General features: G+C 37.3%; 1 protein-coding gene across 5 annotated transcripts in view; it reads right to left on the bottom strand.

The window, feature by feature from the left end:
* The window catches only part of MACROD2 (mono-ADP ribosylhydrolase 2), a 2,087,937-nt gene that overhangs the window by 98,497 nt on the left and 1,971,020 nt on the right, over positions 1 to 18,420 (bottom strand). For all 5 annotated transcript variants that reach the window (XM_055373553.2, XM_019017390.4, XM_031004864.3 and 2 more), the window contains one exon: positions 17,018 to 17,086. In XM_055373553.2, the coding sequence (XP_055229528.2) occupies positions 17,018 to 17,086 (69 nt within the window). The remainder of the gene's footprint in view (positions 1 to 17,017; positions 17,087 to 18,420) is intronic.

The following is an 18,420-nucleotide window of genomic DNA, read 5'->3' as shown; positions in this document are numbered from 1 at the left end:
AAATGGTGGACAACATAAATACTGTCTTTCCACTCATGAAACCTAAATTATGGTAGTGGGAGACGGATAGGAGGAAAGTATGCAAACAACAACAGAAAAAGATTTACATAGTTAGAGATGGCAGTGAGTGTTATAAAGCAACACACAGGAGGCTGAGATGGAGTTTTAGTGGAGGCGGCTTTACCAAAAAGATGACCAGAGAAAGCTGTGTTGAGGCAGAAGCACAATCAGAGGAGTGGGCGAGGTGTGAGATGAGACTGGAGAGACAGGGAAAGTCTGCAATGGAAAGGTGCACCTAACAGGCTATAGTGAGCTATTTGCATTTTACTTGGAGGGAAACCTGAGGGTATTATGGGCATTCAAGAAGGAGTGTGCTGGGATCTGTTTACTTTGCTTTGTCTGGTAATGGTGATAGACTTTTTACCCAATTTATGAAATGAAATTATCTTCAAGTGCAATATATTAATATGACCCTGAACTTTGACTTATATAAAGGTTTGCTCATTTATATAGGGTTCAAACATAAACACTTAATCTTGGGCTCATTAAAGCCAGCTATCTGTTTAACACATGCATGTGTGAACTCCAAGATCAAAAATATAATTAGTTTTCTGCCACAAGAAAAAACAGTGAGCAAATTCATGAATCAGGGTTCTATCTGAACCTCCATTGTGACATTCTCATTTATTAATTTATGTAAAGACCCTGTTGCTTCATAACAGGTGTCAGTTTTGAGGGAACGACTCCAAATATGATTTTGGAATAAGGATGTAAATAATGAAAACGTAATAAAAATTATAGAGTGAGTCTGCTATAAAACAGAGAGCAGGCAGAAATCAAAACATACTATCATTTAGTTCTAGGCATCACTGACTTTAAAAACAGCAGACAACTTGAAACATACTATTTTCCTTGAAAACAGAAACGTTTTTACAAAATCAAGTATTTATCACTCATTTTTTCCTTGCTGAATTAGCTGAGATTCAAAAAAGCCTTAACTTATGTGTATGCGTGTTTCCTTTTTTAGCTAAAGTTTTACATGAAATAAATTTATTTCATTTTTAAATTGACAAAATAATTGTTCATATTCATAGGGTACATGGTGATGTTTCAATACGTATAATATAGAGTGATCAGATTGGGGTAATTAGGATATCCATCATCTGGAACATTTATCATTTCTTTGTTTTGGGAACATTCAATATACTCCTTCTGGCTATTGGAAACTATAATGTATATTATTGTTAACTATATTCATCCTATAATGCTATAGAATGCTAGAATTTATTTCTTCGATCTAGTTATAATTTTGTATCCTTTAACACATCTCTTTCTATCCCTGCCACTTCCCCCTCCCCTTTCCAGCCTCTAGTATCCTGAACTACTTTTTACTTCTATGAGACCAACCTTTCTTGGCTTCTGCCTATAAGTGAAAACATGCGGTGTTTAGCTTTCTTTTCCTGACTCATTTCCCTTAACATCATGTTCTCCAGTTCTATCCATGTTGCCACGAATGACACGCTTTCTTTTTTATGGCTAAATAATATTCCATTGTGTATGTTTATCATGAGCAGACTCATAAGGAAAAGAAATCCCCACAGAAATGGGAGAGTTTTCGAAAAGTCTCTTCTCAAAACTATTCTTTTGAGATCAGACTAGACAGGGTTCATTCAGGGTGGCATGGTGGTAGACGCAAATCTATTATTCAGCCTTCAACTCGTGTGGCTTCAGGCATGTTACCCAACCTAAGTCTCGGTTGGATAAAATTAGAGAAAATTAGGGAAATACAAACAATATCATCCATCTCTGGAAGATACACGGCAGCTGTTCAACCAACGTGTTCCCCTAAAGTCTGGTGTGCTCTGTTGGCTCCATCTTGAGAGAAGCCCCCAGGAAAGAATCTGGGAGGGGCTTTGACCATGGACAATACTGTGGAGAAGAGGGAGATGTACGTGTGGAAGGGTAAGCTTGAGCTGGATGCTTGGTGGTGTTTACCTGCTTTTCCTCCTGCTGATGCTGGTATATGTCAGTATTAGATGATAAATCAAGTGGTTGGATATCCAAGTCTAGAGTGGTCTACACTAGGATTCTGGTAGGCAGAAAGCTGCAGGAAGCAAGAAGCTGGAAGCCAGAAGCAGGATGCAGAAAGATTCAGGACTGATAAAAAAAAAAAAATGGTTTCTGATTTTCCTGAAACCATGAAGGAAGATTCAGGGAAACCCAGTGCCTGGTACTTGGAGTGGTCTCAAGGCTTTAACCATCCACCCTGAGGAAGAGGTTGACAGAAATATTTGTCTCATTATGTATTAGCCTGTTTTCATGCTACTGATAAAGACATACTCAAGACTGGGAAGAAAAACAGGTTTAATGGACTTACAGTTCCACATGGCTGGGGAAGCCTCACAATCATGGCAGAAGGCAAGGAGGAGCAAGTGACATCTTACATGGATGGTGGCAGGCAAAAAGAGAGCTTATGCAGGGAAACTCTCCCATATAATACCATCAGATCTTGTGAGACTTACTCACTATCGCCAGAACAGCATGGGAAAGACCTGCCCCCATGATTCAATTACCTCCCACTACATGTGGTAATGTAAGATGAGATATGGGTGGGGACATAGCCAAACCATATCACATTACCCGTTTAGGATAGAATTCAGTGAATATTTAGTAATTGATTCTGCCTCATTCCGTGTTTAAGATAGGTGTGGTTGGCATAGATAACGTTTACGGGTGATTTACGTAAATTGAAACAGTGTAATGGGTTTACATGCTTTTTGAAAACCATAGATCTTTATGAGACCTTTATGTATGAGTCAGGCTGGGAGAAATATCGCCTTGCACATATTTGTGTTTGTTCTCAAAACACGGTGTGTGTGCATGCATGCGCTTGCATGTTGTTTTGAGTACACATATATGTTTATGTGAGTGTCACTGCCCCTTGTGCCTGAGAAAAATAATCAATTTTTGCCTTTCCATTCTAATTTGACACATCTGGTGCAAAATAACAGGGCTAATTTCAAAATGAAATAGGAAAACAATCTTCTCATTAAATGCCATCAATGCTTAAACCTTGTCTTTTTACTTGATTAAAAAATGTTCCAGTCTTTGCCACTAGCCAGCCAATTATTCCTTTCTTTTTATTAAAGAATGCAGCAGTTGAGACATCTTCCCCTGTGCTCTTTCTCTCTCTCTCTCTCTTTGTGTGTGTGTGTGTGTGTGTGTGTGTGTGTGTGTGTGTGTGTGTGTGTGTGTGTCTAGATAAATATATCCTCCTAGGAAAAGTGGCACAATAGCTGACAACAAATGTCATTAGAAAAGAGTCAGAGCAAAACATTCCTGCTTGTGAAAACCTATTGTCAAAAACTAAGATAGGCTACATCCCTTTCTGAAACTTGAGAGAATGTTTTTCCGATACCACTCCATAACCATAAATTCAAGAAGGCCAGACTCCATTTTTAAAAGGTAATTTACCATTGCCTATTTTGTATTATAACAATGGGTATGATTTCTTAAAATCAAAACTTTAAACTGCGTTCTTGAGTTCTTCCAGATGGGATGTGGAATGGTTTCCCAAACTGTGTTTTGTATGACTTTTAGAAAGTTCTACCAACAAAAAAGGGGTGAGCAAGCAAACAAAATTTCACAAAATCACATTTAGTCAATTAATGTGGGAAACGCCCCATACTTCCATCTGCCCTGAGCGTTTCAATTCATGTTAGCATGCTGAAGGCTCTGAGTTCTGTATTATAGAAAAACTACTTAACTTTGCCTAATTTCATAGTTTCCAAAATGTTTTGACTGCTGAACTCATTTATCAAAGAACAATTATTAATATCATCAAAGATGCTATAAAATTTTAAACATGGGAATATCTGAGCAAGAGCCCCACCGTGTTGCTTATAGATCTGAATTCACTTCAAAAGAAGTGCCTTTTTCCAGCATTTTTGCCCAGTCAAAATACAATGACGTGCCATTCTACATGAACTATTGTCATGATTTCTGTTTTTCAGTAGAGCCACCTCTTTGTTTAGTTTTTGTTTTTGTCTTTTTTGACAGGGTTAAAGAAGCAGGTCCACTTTATTTACAATGATCAGTTGGTGACACATGGATCTTTGGGCTTTCTGTGGCCTTGTGGAGACTCCCGGGCAGAGGCCACTCTTGTTAGGTTAACACACCCTCCTTCCTCATCCTGCTATGAGAGTCCTGCTGCTGTCAGAATCCACCTGCTCTGAGTACAGTCCTATCTATTTAGTGTCAAAAATACATACCTTCAAAATTAACTCTGGAAATACTTTTAAAAACTCTTAAATTACAGTATTTATTTTTAAATTCAAATATTAATGTGTATTTGAGTCCAATGCACATTAAAGTTTGAGAACCACTGAGCTAGTCTAAATGATATTTTATAGAAAAATAGACTACACTTAACTAGTAAATCTTTTGTGTTTACTCAGATTGGCTAGACACACCACCTTTTGTGGAAATACTCTAAAGAGTTACTCCAAATATTATTTTTTATACTAATTAACAAGAAATGACAGGGTCAGAAAAATACGTACTCTAAAAATAGTACACTTTTGGGAGTCAAAGTTAAACATTTAAAAATATGAGTCAGAGATATTATGATTTTAATTTGTAGACAGAAAAGACTTCATGCATTTTTGGTTGGGTAAGTAACATCTTGGGTTTCTCTAGTCCTAGCGAATCAGGTCAATTCTGATATAATTATTCTGGTATAGTAGAGTGCGAATCACTCTAAAAATTGTGCTGGTTTTGAAGATCTATGATTACTTTTATTAGGTGATGCCCACAAAAGCATTTCAAAATATGGACTAGGCACCTTTCATTCTAGGTCTTATCTATAAGAGAATAAAACACAAAGCAGGCAGAAAAATCTATGGAAGGCACTAATGGAATGTCTGGTATTCAAGCGAAGATACCCAGTTAACAAATCTCCATTGGGGAATGGGGGCTAGGTAGAGATTTCTTAGGTGTTTCTGCTTGCTGGCATAGTTTACTCTGGTTGCTTTTCAATATTCAACTGGTGCATGCCCTATGGTGTACTGGAGAATGCTCATCTTGATGGTCAGGGGCTGGGCAACATCTGTTGTTAAATATTTTGAATGTTACCTGTTACTGAACCTCTCTAACCTGTGTTAGCATATCAATAGATTTCTTGATTTGGTGATGATTCAATGACATATGACTGTGCCAGCTGGGGTAGTTAGGATTTTAAAGTCAGCAAATAAATTTAATAACAATAATTGTAAAAAACAATAATGCTGCCAACTCAAAGTTTACTATGTTTGAGAAGCTGCTGTAAGCACTTTAAATATATTAACTCTTTCAGTTTTAGCAACCCTGTGATATAAATACTATTACAACTCCATTTTTTACACATCAGAAAATGGAGGCACAGCTAAAAACATTACCTAAGGCCACACAGCAATGGTGATGTGAATTTGAAATAAATTGAGACCCATAAAGGCTTCGTGGCTTGGCCCAAGGAATTCAAAAACAAGGCCACTAAATTTGAAAATGATCACAAGGATGCTCATATAAATTTGGACCTATTTGGACATAAATTCGGGTCCAAAACACTATGTTGGACAAAGGAATTGTAAACCCATTCAAATAATCTCCATGTCCTAGTCTAGGATGGTTTTGTTTACAAGTCTTATTCACAAGATCTTTAGAAATATGTCCCAAGAGAGCATGTAATGGAATTGACTGTTACAAATATATTATTATAGCCATACTTAATTAGTAAGGAAAAGTAATATATGCATATTAAAGTGTATTTGGAAAGGAACTACCACTTACCTTCCAATTGCCACTTAGGAATACTTTAAACTATATTAAATAGTAGATAAACATATACTTCCTTAAAAGAAGTTTATTTTATTCTCTTAGAGGGGAAGAATATCAAAGTCTGAAAGTGAACAAATAGGAAAAGTCTTGGGCTTGAATGTACTTTTATATTTCTGCAGTGTGACAGTTTTGGGAAAATTTACTTCTGAAACGAGAGAATTCTGAAAGGGAATTTCTTTTATTAGGAATCTTAATCATAGTAAAAAACAAATTTGGGAAAGTGGCTATAATATTAGAATTAAAAGTGGCCCATTTTCTTTTCTTTTCTTTTTCGTTTTTTTTTTTTTTTTTTTTTTTGCAGTTGCAAGATTTAATAGAGTGAAAACAGAGCTCCCATAAATGGGAGGGGACCCAAAGGGGGTTGCTGTTGCTGGCTCGAATGCCTGGGTTTATATGCTGATCATTGTCCCTCCCACTGTGCTCTCAGGTGATAGATGATTGTCTATTTCTTTACCTCCTGTTTTAGCCTAATTAGCATTTTAGTAAGCTCTCTTTACTACCTCACTGGTTGGGTGTGAGCTAAGTTGCAAGTCCCATGCTTAAAGGTGGATGCAGTCACCTTCCCAGCTAGGCTTAGGGATTCTTAGTCGGCCTAGGAAATCCAGCTTGTCCTGTCTCTCAGTCCCCCCTCTCAACAGGAAAACCCAAGTGCTGTTGGGGAGGTTGGCTGATGACCGCTGTAACTGCTTCCTGCTGAATTGGGGCATAGTAGGGGTCATGCAGTTGAGATTTCCTCAGGAGGGGTGCCTTCGATGTCATCGACATTGGATGCACTAGCAAAAAGTGGCCCATTTTCTATGATAGGTTCTATCTCCAATTCTCTAGTTAATTCTTGTGGAAAAAATTCCAGATAATTTCCCATTCATACTTTCTAGAGTCATGTGAAGTCTCTAATTTTATGCAAGGCTCTCAATTAAATTCTCCAAGAAACTGTTAAATCATCAACAGCATTATAGAAACTGTTATGTACACACCATTTTATTCCTTTTGATTAAACAAATATGAGGACCTACTATGTGCAAGCCACTGTGTTGAGTGTAGGGAAAAGAAAGAGCGATCACACTGTTACTGTGTCTATGTAGAAAGGGAAGACATAAGAAACTCCATTTTGACCTGTACCCTGAACAATTGCTTTGCCCTGAGATGCTGTTAATCTGTAACTTTGCCCCAACCTTGAGCTCACAGAAACATGTGTTGTATGGAATCAAGGTTTAAGGGATCTAGGGATGTGCAGGATGTGCCTTGTTAACATAATGTTTACAGGCAGTATGCTTGGTAAAAGTCATTGCCATTCTCCAGTCTCAATAAACCAGGGGCACAATGCACTGTGGAAAGCCGCAGGGACTTCTGCCCTGGAAAGCTGGGTATTGTCCAAGGTTTTTCCCCATGTGATAGTCTGAAGTATGGCCTTGTGGGATGGGAAAGACCTGACCATCCCCCAGCCCGACACCTGTGAAGGGTCTGTGCTGAGGAGGATTAGTAAAAGAGGAAAGCCTCTTACAGTTGAGATTGAGGAAGGCCTCTGTCTCCTGCCTGCCCCTGGGAACTGAATGTCTCGGTATAAAACCCGATTGTACATTTGTTCAATTCTGATATAGGAGAAAAACCGCCCTGTGGCGGGAGGCGAGACGTGTTGGCAGCAATGCTGCTTTATTATTTTTTACTCCACTGAGATGTTTGGGTAGAGAAAAGCATAAATCTGGCCTATGTGCACAACCAGGCATAGTACCTTCCCTTGAACTTATTTGTGACACAGATTTCTTTGCTCACATGTTTTCTTGCTGACCTTCTCCCCACTATCACCCTGCTCTCCTGCCGCATTCCTCTTGCTGAGATGGTGGAAATAGTAATTAATAAATACTGAGGGAACTCAGAGACTGGTGCCTGTGCAGGTCCTCCCTGTGCTGAGTGCTGGTCCCCTGGGCCCACTTTTCTTTCTCTATACTTTGTCTCTGCGTCTTATTTGTTTTCTCAGTCTCTCATCCCACCTGACAAGAAATACCCACAGGTGTGGAGGGGCTGGCCCCCTGCATTGAGCTTTGTGGAGAACATAAAAATGAATGAGATTTTGTACCTACTCTTAAGAGATCTACATTCTACTGAGTTAGATAAGTATATAACTAATATTGATACAATATAGTTCATGATAACATTTAAGGTTTACAAACAAATTTATGAGAAGCAGGATAGTTTACTACTCTATGGGGTGAATTGTAATGAAGAGAACAGAAATCAAGAAACGTGAAAATATGCATGCACCACCCCCCTCACTTGTATTATCTATTATAATTTCTGTCAATGTAATGTTTGCTCAGATAATTTGTGATGGAAGAAGGAAGGATGGGAGGGAGGGAAGGATGGAGTAAAGGTTCTAGTTAGGGTAAGAAAGATATTGAGAGTGACTCTGAAAAATGATCAGGATTTTCATATACAGAATAAAGAACAAAATGGATGTGACAGCGTGAGGGCAGAATGCTTTAGACCAGTGGCATTTGGGAAAGGACAAATAACTGAGTTGGGCTATAGTGTAAGGTACATGCAGGGTGTGAGGAAGCACAAAAGGACCAGGAATATAATACAAAGTGCTTTGGGTTTTACATCTAGTCAGGGGCATGAATGGAGGTTTCTGTGTACTCATTTCATTGTAGTTCCTAGGTTAGGGTCAAGGTCATGAAGTGGACCAAGCAGCTAGCTCCAAACTGCCCTCCCTGTTGCCGTGGTTCCAATCCCTGCTCACCTTGCACAGGTCCCAGGGTTCCCATGACACCCTCTGCCTTCTCTAGACACACCTGCATCCTACCCACTCAGGCAAAGAAAGTCCTCTGCTCCAAATTCATGATATGGGAGGCAGCATGGTGGATAGAAAATGCATGGGCTTTGGGTTCAGACAGATTTGGCTTCCAAATTCTGGTTCTAGATTTTGGGAAACTGATCCAGCTATTCAAACTTTCTGAGCCTCAGTTATCTGCAAAATTGGGATAATAACACTGATGACTTTTTAAAAGTAATAATGAGAGATTACTCTACATCCATTGAACTGTCAAAAATCAGAAAGAACAAAAATAACAGTTGCTGATAGAAATATGAATTGCTATAGCCTGTTGGGAAAGCAATTTGGCAACATCTATTAAAAACACATACTGCTGAAAGCAGAACTCACATTTCTGGAATCTTTCCATACAAATAAAAGCATCAGCATATAAGGATATGTGTGCAAAGATGTCTATTGCGGCACAGTCTATGTGGCAATAGAGTGGAAAAAAAGTGCTTGCTTATCATAGGAGAATGGTTGAATAAATTATGGTACAGCCAAACTATGGAATATCATGTGAGCTTTAAAATGGATTAATTAGATCTTTGCAAACTGACTGGCAGAGACTTCCACCAAGTTTGACTGCCTGTAGCAGAGCAAGATTTAGCAAGGTAGGTGGAATATAATACAATATTTGTAAAATAAACATATATATATTTAATAATGACTAAAAAAAATTGAGCCTCCTACTGTGTACCAGGCACACCTTGAAAATGTTTAAATGGACTGAATGATTTTAATGCTAAATATTTTCTAAGTAGGTGCTATTAGTGTTCTTATTTTATGTATGAGGAAACTCAAGTTGAGGAGTAGAAAGACTAAATAATTTGTGAAAGATCACACAGCTTGGTCAGGGTAGGGTTGGAATCTGGGCCCAAGTAGTTGGAAGAAGAGATTAGATTCTTAGTCCATGTATTTTACTCTCTGAGTGATTGAATGGTGAGGAGTACATAAGCAACAAAAAGAGAAAAATTGCATTACAATCATAAATTTCACATAAAGCTGTGTATGTTCATATATTCAGAAAGAGATGCATGATAGATAGTCTCCAAAATGAGAATGGTAGTTATCTCTGGGTGGTGTGATTATATGTAATATTTTTTACTCTCCTCCATTATTTGAATTTTCTACAATAAATATACTAATTAAACAACCAAAAAAATTAAAAAACTATTCATTGTAGAAAACACACAAATTTGCATGCATTCACATTTACTAGAATTTTCTTACAGAAATGATCATGATCATTTTACAAAGTTAAAAGGATGTTTCTGGTCAGTATGGAATTTAAAACTGAAACCACAGAAACAATTCAAAATTGAGACTGGATAAGAATATAAACATTTATTTACTGGAATACACAATGAAATGATTTTAGACTATCAAAAGATGTTGGAAAAATTTTACAATGTACTGTTATATTTGAAAGACAGGTTCAAGCTTTTATGCATTGCAGAATACCCTAAAAAAAACCCTTCCATATATGTATGAGGTTGCCTAGAAAAACACTGAGAGTTTATATATCAGTATATTACATATGCTTATTTCTGGGTACCAGGGTTATGAGTGATATTTTTCCTTCCTTCTTTTGCTTATTTTTTGTGTAATAAACACACATTACTTTCAAAATAAGAAAATATACGTAAGTAATACAAATGTTTTAACCTTTTCCCTCGTAAATCAATAAAATCCAGGAATTTGTCCTAAGGAACTGATCATAGATATGCACAAAGATTTATCCAAAATGTAGGCACTGCATTTCTCTATTATTTATAATAGGAAGAAAACTATCAATAACTAAGTTATCTAACATTAGGACACTGGCTATGTAAATTGTGGGATAACCAGATGATAAAATATTATGACACCAATAAAATCCACGCCTTTGAGGAACTTCTAAAGACATGGGAAAATATTCACAGTATTATTGTTCAATGAAGCAATAGAATAAAGACTTTTATTTTCCTACAATTTAATCCTTAAAGGGAAAATGACTATATGCTTTTATTTTATATTTTTCACATTAAAAAATATTTTACAATAAAGATATATTATTCTTATAAGCAAAAATAATTTTTATATTAAAATATGATAAATACTACCTTTTAAAGGGATTGTATAAGCTTATGTAGGTATTAGCTATGGCGGTTAACCATAATAAAATCATTTTCTTATCCTCACTTCCCACACACACACCCTTTTCCTCTCTCCTTCTCTGAGTCTCAGGTTACCCTTTTGAGAAATGAAGACTACATTGTTATAAGTGTAAAGCATTGTGTACAGGAGACACTCAATGTATCTTAGTTCTTTCCTCTTCAGTATACTAGCAGAGGACAGCCACTTCCATTCTACACTTAAGGCTCCTAATATCCAAGAGGGATAACTCAGAGATACTCAAGCATAGTCAGACACTCTACCAATGGAGATCCAGGGCACAGGACAGCCTTGTCCTCACTCTGATGAGTGATGGGGTGAGGATGCTTAGTGGGGGATGGTGAACACCAAGAATGGGAATACGACAAAGAAAAATTAGCCTGGAGAGTCTCGAGAGGAATTCATTGGTGGCCTTGGTTTTGTTTCTCCTCAACAGTTCAGGCAAAGAACAGAAACAATACCATTTTCCAGAGCAATTTTGAGTCCACACCACTGGCCAAGCCTACAGTGCTCAGTGGTTGGAATAATTTGTGCTCTCATCTCTTGCACACTCCTGAATTCTCTTCCTTGTACGTAGTCTTTCTCTTTTGTTCACTTTGGCAAGGCTGACTCTTGGCTCTAGCTTTCCCCTTTTCCTACAGCAATTTTGACTTCTAAGAGGTCTGAAACTAGATTAAGGGTTAATAAATCCTTTGCCAGGTGACATCCCATTTCATAAACACCAAAAACAGCAATTGTATGACTTACATGGTGTTCCAAAGGAATACAAGCTTGGGTATGCACCTGAGTATTAATTGATTTTGTTTTTAATATTAATGAGCATATGATTTGGTCTAGTTGACCTTCAAATTTAAATTAGGTACTGATTAAATAATAAGGCAGGTGAATTAAGACGAGCTTAAACAGCACTTTATTTTCCCCCAGAAAGCTGCCTTGGCCTTGGCTCTAGGTGAAAATGAGCTATTGGGAGTGTTGAAAAAACTAGAACAGAGCATATTATTTATCTTAAGGAGGTTGACTATCTCTTAAATAGTAATAATTATAACTTTGTAAAAGTTTCATCTGGAGTACTTGACATTCCTGTGTTTATATGCCCGTTTAATGTGATTGCTTGTATATTTGTTAACTTAAATAGCCTTAATACTTGTACTCCTAAATTTGTTTTTAAGGATTTAAAATGCAAACTACCATTAAATCAACAGAGTATTTTTAACCAGTAGAGAAAGAAGTCCTCAATAGATAAGTACACATCCTATTTCACAAATAACCTCAAAATGCCTACCAACCCACAAATCTTTTCCCAGGCCAGCTTTACCTTGGAGTTAATTTCAATTCAATCCTGGTTGCCAAATCTTTGGCATGCATTCCAGATGAATTATTCATCAGCATTCTTCCTGCTAATATCTCATGCTCCCAGCTCAACTCCTGCCCACCCTATGGCTTTAATGACTCATTGGGAACAGGTGTCATCAGTGTGTAGCTCACAATCTAGCTCTTGATCCATGAGCCAGTCAGTTGCATCTCCTTCTGTTGGCAGCTGGCACAGTTAGCAAGTACAAGGGGGTAAGCGGGCAGCAAACATGGGTTCCTGGTTCCCAGTGGAAAATATGTCTAGAACATTAAAAAAAAACTGCTGGGAAAGAGGACACCTGCGCTACAATACTTCCTTTTGAAATTCTTCAACTTTCACATGACTGTTCGAATTTTTTAAATATCTGGTCTCCAAAGTGACATTAGCCATCTTATTTTTTATTTGTTTGTTTTCAATACTTTCACCCTAGAAGATGCTAATTGCCTGTGGAAACCAAGGTTGTAACAAATGTAAAGCCAGCCCACTAACAAGCAAAGCTGGAAATAACTGAATGAGCCTCAAAATCCTTGGGAGTTTTATTAGAAAGAGAAAAAAAGACCTGTCCATAATATCAGTGATTCTAAAGCCCAAGAAGATGCTTGGTCAGGATCAAAGTCTGAAAACGAACTCAAGAGAGCAAGGGCTTCTTCAGGACATTTGATCAGCAAAAATGTTCTGCCACTTAAATTGGAGAGTGTAATGAGCATTTCTATAAGCAATCTTATAACTGCAGAGCTCTAAAATAGCCCAGATGTCACTGAGAAGAGATATTTCTGCATGAAAGCTAATAATGGAGAATGTTTGAAATGAATCCTCGACACATATGACTGCCTTTTAACCTTATCTTGACCTCAATCTTGAAGGATTTCAATGGATTTTTTTTTCTAAGCTAGGTATCTATCAGTCAAGATGATAGTTCCATAAGCATTAGACACTTGTTCTAAGCTGGCCTAAGCTCTGAACTGATAATCAATTAAAAACAGTGGTTTTCTATACATGCTATTTCAGAAGAAAAAGGCAAAAATCATACCCTAGGCATTCTGTTTTTAATTGAAAGAAGATTGCATACTAGTGTGGATTTCAAAACATTTCTATTTTCCCTAAGTAAATAGGTTAATAGATATTAATGGCTTATTTCAGTAATACTCATAAAACTTCACATTTAGTCTTACATAGGAACTGCATTTGTGATACACGACAGAACTCCTTCATGGAGTTACCATCATTAAAAGTTTTACGTTAAAAAAAAATCCTAAAAGTATTCCAAAACATGGATCCTGGCATAAGCAATTAATGGTGTGAGTTCCTAAAAGCATCAAGAAACATCACAAACAGTGTGCTTCTGTGAAGGTGTGATATCTCCAAATTAAACAACTCAACAGGAAAAATCCCAGCCTGAAACATGGTCACATTCAAATTAAATTATCCCTCTTTCATGTTTCTTAAACTCTGCCACTCAACTTCATGACACTTTAAAATTTTTATCACAAACTAAATGATTGGTATGTCCAAAATTTTTGCTTAAGATGAACACCACTTTCTGTCTTTTTGCTCTGATCACATGTGATCACATTTATTTGTCTCTCTAAGATGACCTAGGGTTTCCTATCAGAGCCTATGTGGGTATTTGACATCAGTTATATTTTTAGATACACTATGTCTTAAAAAACAGTTAATGTACTCTAACTGAAAAATACTTTTTCACTAAAATATGCTAATCATCATCTGAGCCTTCAGCAACTTGTAATCTTTTTCCTGGTTAGGGTCTTGCCTCAATGTTGATAGCCACTACTGGCCACTCAATATTGACGGCCACCACTTGGTTGCTCAAGGTTGAGGTAGCCGTGGTAATTTATTAAAATAAGACAGTGATGAAGTTTGCCACAGTAATTGTCTCTTCCTTTCACAGAAGATTTCTCTGTGGCATGCAAGGCTGTTTGATGGCATTTTACCCACAGTAGAAATTATCTTAAAATTGAACTCAGGCCAGGCGCAGTGGTGCTTGCCTGTAATCCCAGCACTTTGGGAGGCCAAGGCGGGTGGATCACCTGAGGTCAGCAGTTCGCGACCAGCCTGAATAACATGGTGAAACCCCGTCTCTACTTAAAAAAAAAAAGAAGAGCCGGGTGTGGTGGTGCATGCCTGTAATCTGAGCTACTTGGGAGGCTGAGACAGAATTGCTTACACCTGGGAGGCGGAGGTTGCAGTGAGCCAAGATCGCACCATTGCACTCCAGCCTGGGCAACAAGAGTGAAACTCCATCTCAAAAACAAACAAAAAATTGAACTCAATACTCTCAAATCTGCTGTCTTCACCAGGAGCAGATTCCATCTCAAGAAACCACTTTCTTTTTTTAATAAATAAGATGCAACTTCTCATTTGTTCAAGTTCCTCATGAGATTACAGTTCAGTCACATCTTCAGTCTCCACTTCTAGTTCTCTTGACATTTCTACCACATCTTTAGTTACTTCCTCCAGTGAAGTCTTGAAGCCCTCACAGTCATCCATGAGGGTTGGAATCACCTTCTTTCAAACCCTTGTTAACGTTCATATTTTGGCCTTCTCTCAGGAATATTCTTAATGTCATCTAGAATGGTAAACCCTTTCCATATTTTCAGTTTATTTTGCCCAGCTTCATTAGAGGATGACATCACTATCTATGGCAGTTACAGTCTTAGAAAATATATTTCTTAAATAGAAAGACTTGAAAATCAAAATTACGCCCTGATCCATTGGCTGCACACTAGATGTGTTAGCAGGCATGAAAACGACATTATGTTCCTTGTACATCTTTGTCAGAACTCTCGGAAGACCAGGTGCATTGTCAATACGCAGTAATATTTTGAATCATTTTTTTTGAGCAGTAGGTCTCAACAGTGGGCTTAAAATATTCAGTAAACAATGCTATAAACAGACTTGCTATAATACAGGCTTTGTTGTGCCATTTACAGAGCACAGGTGGGGTAGACTTCGCCTAATTGTTAAGAGCACTAGGATTCTTGGAATAGTAAATGAGCATTGTCTTCAACTTAAAGTTGCCAGCTGCATTAGCCCCTAACAAGAGAGCCAGCTTGTCCTTTGAAGCCAGGCATTGATTTCTCCTCTCTAGCTATGAAAATGCTAAATGGCCTCATCATCCAATAGAAGGCTGTTTTGTCTACATTGAAAATCTGTTGCTTAGTGTAGCCACCTTGATCAGTGATCTTAGCTAGATCTTCTGGATATCTTGCTGCAGCTTTTACATCGGTACTTGCTACTTCACCTTGCACATTAATGTAATGGAAACAGCTTGTTTCCTTAAACCTCATGAATCAGCCTCTGCTAACGTCCAACTTTCCTTTTGCAGCTTTCTCACTTCTCTCAGCATTAGTAGAATTGAAGAGGGCTAGTACCTTGCTCTGGACTAGGCTCTGGCTCAAGGGAATGTTATGGCTGGTTTGATCTTCTGTCCAGACCATTAAAACTTTCTCCTTATCAGCAATAAGGCTGTTTCAGTTTCCTATCATTCATGTGTCCACTGGAGTAGCACTTTTAATTTCCTTCAAGAACATTTCCTTTGCATTCACAACTAGGCACAAGAGGCCTAGATTTCAGCCTATCTCAGATTTCAACATACCTTCCTCATTAAGCTTAAACATAGCTAGCTTTTGATTTAAAGTGTGATTTAGTATGCAACTCTTCCTATCACATGAACACATAGAGGCCATTGTAGGTCTATTTATTGGCCTAATTTCAATATTGTTGTGTTTTAGGGATAGGGAGGCCCGAGAAAAGGGAGACAGACAGGGGAATAGTGGGTCAGTGGAGTAGTCAGAACCACATTTACTAAATAAGTCCACTATCTTATATGGGCACAGTACATAGCACCCCAAAACAATTATAATAGTAACACCAAAGATCACTGATCACTGATCACCATTACAGACAGAATAATAGTAAAAAGGTTTGAAATATTGTGAGAATTATCAAAGCGTGACACTGGGACATGAAATGAGCACATGCTGTTGGAAAAATGGTGCCGACAGACTTGCTTGATGCAGGGTTCCCACAAAACTTCAATTTGTAAAAAATGCAATATTTTCAAAGCACAGTAAAATGAAGTGCAAGAAAACAAGGTAAGCCTATATTACTTTTTCTTCTGGGGACTTGCCAATGAACCAGGAGAGAGAGAAGAAAAAGCACTATTTTGTTTTCCTTTAGATATATATTTTTTTAATTGTAGCATCCCCAGATCAATGTCTCCCTACTTCTTCCTTCCTCAAACTGTCTCCTAGAAAAGTAAATTGTTTTTTTTTTTTTACTTTTTATGGAAATACTTGGGTCAGCAACATTTTCTCAGAGTAACTGTCGACAGAATGGAGAATGATGCTCTTGCCAAAGATTCAATTCTAAGGATGCCTTTCAAACATTTCTTTTTTGAAAAATGGTGCTCCCTGGTTGGTGGTCCTCAAATGCCACTCTTTCAAACCTTTTCCTGATGAGTGGCTGTAAATAGCAGAACTGATTAATTCTGGTGTTTTAAATAAACATCTCTAAACATAATTTCTCTGATCATTCTCTCATTTCATAAACAGTTATTTTCCAAAGGAACAAATGTAAATGTTATATATACATACACACACACACATATATATATATATAAATTTTCTATACAGGCTAGGTATGCAATAAAAGAGAGCAGGTGGTGTAGTCAATTATATTGGAAACAGAGACACTTAAGAAAACCTAGTTATATTTGACTTGCTGCTTCATTTTGCCATGTAAACAAGCCCAAATAGTCTCTTTTAAGAGTCTGCAATTATTAGATATAGTTAGTAGCCTCATACCTTCATCTTTACAGTCTTCAACTGCCTCTTCTGAAGCAGGGCCAGGCACAGTGACAGTGTTGACACCATCTATAAAGCAGAAAAGAAACACTGGCTCAGAGTTCATCCTTCCGGAAGTCCAGCTGCGGCTTTCCTGCCCTGCACCTCCCTCCACTCTCCACCAAAGAAAGCACGAGCCTGCCGCATGCTTGAATAAACTGAATGCTCTTTGAAGGGGCTAGTGGTTTGGGACTCTCTTTTATAGTTAGTGAAACAGGAACCTTCAGTTAAGTCAGAGACCAATGGGCTACAATCTATTTCTTAGTGAAGAATGCCACTTGTTGCTAGTAGTATCCTTTGGCATTTTGTTTCTTCCTCATCCCTCAAAGGATGATATATTATTTTTCTTGATAACAGATTGTGAAAGAAAGTATATCCTTGCAAGTTCCTACAAAGTGCTTTTATGTGCATGTTTCTAAAGTTTGTTTTTTTCTTAGCACAGCACTTCTGCTCCATTATGCCAGGCTGTCAAACTGCAGGGAGCAGCTCTGATGGCTGTCAGCACAGAGGCCTGGAAGAAGGGGAGCATTCGGCACAGGTCACCAGAAGCCACCAGGAACTTTCATGTCACCTGAGAACAGAATGGGAAAATGGGGACTAAGGACATGGAACTCTCTGTTCCCCTCACAGCAACAATGAACTGCATTAGAGTAGACCTCTCTCTCCTCAGTGTCATCAGCCCCTAGTGACTCTAGTCATGTTTGACCTCCAGGATAACAGCTAACTAGCCTACTCCCTCCCATTCAAACAGTAAATCTAGACAGGCAGGATTACTAAAATCATTTGCAATGTTTAATACCTGATAACTGGAAAAGGAATATATATATATACACATTATGGACAAAAGATGGGCTAGAAAATATGTGATTTGTGATTTGATTCCAAATGTGTGTCAGTTTTCATGCATATATGAGTTATCTTTAGTTCTATAACCCTGTTACTATAGAAAAAAGTATTTATAGTGTGCACATGTGTATATATATAGAGTATATATATAGTTTATATGTATAAATATACTATATATAAACTATAGAGTATATATAGTATACATATACATATATAGTGTATATATAGTTTTTCATATAGTAGCAGAAAATATGTATAGCTATATACTTATATATAATAGTGATATATAGTTATGTACATAGTTATATATACATATTCCCTGATACTACATGAAAAACTATATATATATATACACACACACATTACATATGTGTGTATATATACACACACACATTACATATGTGTGTATATATATACACACACACATTACATATGTGTATATATACTACCTGGACTCTATAGTTTATATATAGTATATTTATACATATATGGTATATTTATACATATAAACTATATAT

This window comes from Gorilla gorilla, chromosome 21 (genome assembly GCF_029281585.2).
Source record: "Gorilla gorilla gorilla isolate KB3781 chromosome 21, NHGRI_mGorGor1-v2.1_pri, whole genome shotgun sequence".
In the NCBI taxonomy this organism is placed as follows: Eukaryota; Metazoa; Chordata; class Mammalia; order Primates; family Hominidae; genus Gorilla; species Gorilla gorilla.
The sequence above is the reverse complement of the archived record's forward strand: the minus strand, read 5'-3'. Positions and strand labels throughout refer to the sequence as shown.